We start from the raw sequence: 4,326 nt of genomic DNA, 5'->3' as shown, positions 1-4,326 counted from the left end.
CTAAGAGCGCGTCGCCTGCCTTCCCCACTGAGCTTGCCGTGACTAAAGCACTGTCCCCTTCTGTGTGGGCTTCTGCATCTTAAACGAGCCACCTCACTTAAGCCCCTGAGCACTTCAAGCTGAGCAGGCCCAGAAGACCAAAGGACCTCAATGAGATGAACGAAACGGCCGCCAACTCACTTCCGGGACTCGCCTGACCCCAGCCCTGCGCTACCGGAAGAGCTTTCAGTCCGAGTTTCAATGTCCCGAGCCCCGCCCCTCCGGCCTTTGAGCGGCTAAGGGCGGGACTTCCGGCCTCCTTTCCAGCTGTGAGCCCGCTGGGGACCGGATGTGACGTTCAGTGTCGCCCAACGTGCCGCTAGTGGGCTGTGCAGGTCACCCTCTTCCACGGTGCCCGCGATCCCGGGGTGACTCTGCCGGGAGGAGGGCGCCATGGGGGCGCCGCCGCCCGCGCCCCGCAGCCGCCTTTGCGGAGCCTGGGGTCCTTTCCCCCGAGTCTTCGCTGCCGGTGCCGTGGCTGTGGAGTCCCCAGGCTTTGTGGAGGATCGGGAGCAACGTTCAGGTGTCTCAGACCCCGGTTCCCCGGAATCCGGATGGGACCGCCTTCGGCAGCTGTTTGCCAAAGAGTAAAAATGCCTCGGGTGTGTGGGGAGGGATGCTCGGGGGACGGCCGCAGCCCGGGCGAGCCCCAGCGCGCGGTCCCTGTGACACTGAAAGTTCTCTCTGCCCTGAAAGTGTCCGACCTGGTTGACACGCAGCCTTCTGAGTCGGACTCATTCAGAGTCACACTCTTAAGACAGTATAGTGCTAGTGAAACCGACATCCTAACTTTACATATTAGAAAAATTGGACTCATTTGATTGTTGTCACGTGGTATCACCGGGAACTATATTTATTTAGAAGTCTACACAAATACTGTTTTTTTTTAGTATGTCGTTTGGTCCCAAATGTTGATCTTTCTTGGCCAGTAATGGCTCTATATACTCCAGAAACTGGAAGGACAGAGACAATTGTCAATTTATTATTATTATTCTTTTGCACAAGAAAAAAACAAAAAACCAGTGACAACTGTTCTCTCCGCACCTTCCGTCCGCTCTGCCCCCTTGTTCCCACCTCCATTGTTAAGAAATACGTGTATCTGTGGGTCGGTATTTGGGTATGGGCACATGAGTGTACATGCCCTCAGGTCAGAGGTGTCAGTCTCCTGGATCCGGAGTTACCTGCAGTTACAAGTCAGCCGACAGGGGTTCTAAGAACTGAACCCAGGTCCTTTATAAAACTAGTACACGATCTTAGTTGCCAAGCCATCTCTCTAGTCCCCCAACTCTCCTTTTTGAGACAAGAGTTTTGCTGTGCTCTGTAGACCAAGCTGTCCTGAAACTCAAAGCAACATTCCATTCTCAGCCTCCCAGATTCTGGGATTACAGCATGGTCTTCTAGGATTCAGGACCCAGTCTCTTATCTCTTTTTCCCTGCTGGGGGCTGGTCGTGTGTTAAGACCTCATCTGCCACAGATTCTACACGCCCAGCTCCATCTCCCTTTGCAGAAGATACTAAAATAAACTATGTGAGGATACTAAAATAAACTATAATAAATGATTAATCCTGCACTACTTTCCCCTGATATTTATTTAACGTTATTAATTTATTAATTAACGGAGAAAGTATGTCTTTTCAAGTGATTATGAATAAATTTGGACAAGGGAGCTGGCAGACTTGTATTTAATAATTCTATTAGTTCAGCATCTCTTTTTGTCTTTTTAAAATTTATTTTTATTTTATGTGTCTGAGTGTCTTGCCTGTGTATATGTCTGTGTACCTTCCTGATGACCATGAGAGCTGCCTCGTGGGTGTGGGTGCGGGGAAATGGAATCCAAGCCCAGCTGCTGGTAACTGCTGAGCCATTGCTCTGCCCCCATCATCTTTGTTTTAAGAAATAATGGGTCAGTTTTTCTCAAAGGTCCTCCCAAAAGTTTGTATATTTTTAAAAGTTTTTTATTTTGGTTTTTGGAGACAGGGTTTCCTCTATGTAACCCTGGCTATCCTGGAACTCACTCTGTAGACCAGGCTGTCCTCAAACTCAGAAATCCACCTGCCTCTGCTTCCCAAGTGCTGGGATTAAAGGCGTGTGCCACCACAGCCTGGCTTTTGAAAGATTTTTGTGTAGTGTGTAAGAGAAAAAAAATATACGTGCTTACTGTACTATCATGACTCACAGAAGATAGTCATTTTTATCAGTATTTTAAGCCATAGAGTACTGGAACGGAAAGAAACATGGAAAATAATCTAATGCAATTTTTATGCTTTTGTCTATGGAAGGGACAACCAAGGTTCAGAGGTTGATCTGGCTGTGTACCGTTTAGCAGATTGCACTAATACTGTTTCTGAGTTGAGATAATCCCCTCACTGAGTCCCATTATCGTTGGCGCTTTTGTGACAGTTTAAAGCCTTTACCTACTTTTATATTTAGTTTTCTTTCTTAGAGGGGATTCCCTATGGGGTCTCTTTAGCCCACGTTAGTCTCAGATGCCCGTGCAGCTGAGGGTGATCCTGCTCTCCTTCCAAGTGCTGCAGATCCCGGGAGGGCGCGCTCAAGCTCAGCCTGGGCTTTTATGGCAGCAAACTTTGGGAAAATACTACTTGCTGAGCTGTTTGCAGGAACAAAAAGGTATCGCATAGAGACCTCCTAGCTTGTTAAATTTCCTCTTTAAACATTTTTTTACCTGAGTCCTACTGTAGATCAATTTTTAATTTAGATTTTAAAAATTCTGTTCAATGTTAAAGACATAAAATATAAATTATGGGCATTTTCCTATTAATGTAAATGTAAGAGTTTGTTTTCTAAAGAGTTTTAAGTTTCTTGTCCACGAAGGAAGTGTGTAGTGATTGTGAACACTTTAAGAAGAAAGCTAGTCATCTAAACAGTGGTTCACTTAGTAGCGTCACTGTAGGAGTGCAGCATTGTTTAACTATTTCAAGAGGCCATCCTGGGGCTGGAGAGGTGGCTCAACCATTAAAGGCTAGGCTTACAACCAAAAATATAGTAGGGCATCCTGCAAACTCTTTTTTATTTTTATTTTTATTTTTATTTTTTTGGTTTTTCGAGACAGGGTTTCTCTGTATAGCTCTGGCTGTCCTGGAACTCACTTGGTAGATCAGGCTGGCCTCGAACTCAGAAATCCGCCTGCCTCTGCCTCCCGAGTGCTGGGATTAAAGGCCTGCGTCACCAGGCCCGGCTCCTGCAAACTCTTAAAAGTTCTAGTTTTTATGTATCTGAGAGGCATGATTTGAATTAAACAGTTCCTCCCCACTTTAGATTGTCCCGTGCTGCCTTCTGCATAGTACATTTTCCCAGCAGCCTGTAATGTGAGCACTTGGGAGGTGGAGGCAGGAGGGTCAGGAGTTCCTGGTCAATGTGGGAAGCTTTCTCAGTAAAGATTCTGCTCGCACACAAGCTTGTGTTCCTCAAGGAGCCTGGGACTCCAGGGCGCAGGGATTTTCCTTCCTAGCCTCTTAACCTTTGTGACTATAAGCAGGGGCCATTGTGATGGCTTCCAGTGCTTTTTGTAATGATAGTCTGAGTATATCATAAAACCAATGTTTAGACTTTAACTTCCTTTTTTAAAGAGATGAGATTTATTTATTCATTTCTTACTTCGTGTGTTTGAATGTTTGCCTGCATGTGTGTATGTATGTATGTATGTATGCTCACTGTGTAGGTACTTTGTACCCAAGGAGGTCAGACGAGTCAGATCCCCTGAAATTGGCGCTATAGACATGAACCTTTACGTGGGTGATGGGAACTGAACCTGGGTCCTCTACAGATGCCCTTAACCATTGAACAACTCATCTCTCCAGCCTCTGGGTTTTGACATCTTTAGAATCCACATTTCAGGTGTTTAAAATCCATGCTTTATATATTGGTCTTTAGAATCTCATGAGTTCAAGCTGTGGGGTGATGGCACAAGCCTTTAATCCCAGCATTTGGGAGGCAGAGGCAGGAGGATTTCTGTGAGTTTGAGTCCTGGTCCTAGAGCCTGGTCTACTGAGTGTTTTCCAGGAATAAACAGTGCTACAGAGAGAAACCCTGTCAAAAACAACAATAAAAACTACAAAAAAATCTCATGAGTTCATGTGGTATATATTAGCTTAGAATTTAAAAATGGAAATTTTAGTCTCTATATCCAACTTAAAAGTTATTTTTTTTATTTCTTTTTTTTTTTAAAAGATTTATTTATTTATTATATGTAAATATACTGTAGCTGTCTTCAGACACTCCAGAAGAGGGCATCAGATCTTGTTACGGATGGTTGTGAGCCACCATGT

At 45.0% G+C, this 4,326-nt stretch overlaps 1 protein-coding gene across 1 annotated transcript in view; it reads left to right on the top strand.

Moving 5' to 3' along the window:
* The first annotated feature begins 325 nt into the window (after positions 1-325).
* Timmdc1 (translocase of inner mitochondrial membrane domain containing 1) overlaps positions 326-4,326 on the top strand; it is a 25,340-nt gene continuing 21,339 nt past the window's right edge. The window contains exon 1 of the mRNA XM_021209738.2: positions 326-626. Coding sequence (XP_021065397.1) covers positions 433-626 — 194 coding nt within the window. The 5' untranslated portion in view covers positions 326-432. The remainder of the gene's footprint in view (positions 627-4,326) is intronic.

The sequence above is a fragment of the Mus pahari genome, chromosome 12 (assembly GCF_900095145.1).
Source record: "Mus pahari chromosome 12, PAHARI_EIJ_v1.1, whole genome shotgun sequence".
In the NCBI taxonomy this organism is placed as follows: domain Eukaryota; kingdom Metazoa; phylum Chordata; class Mammalia; order Rodentia; family Muridae; genus Mus; species Mus pahari.
This window is presented reverse-complemented; position numbering and strand designations above follow the sequence as displayed.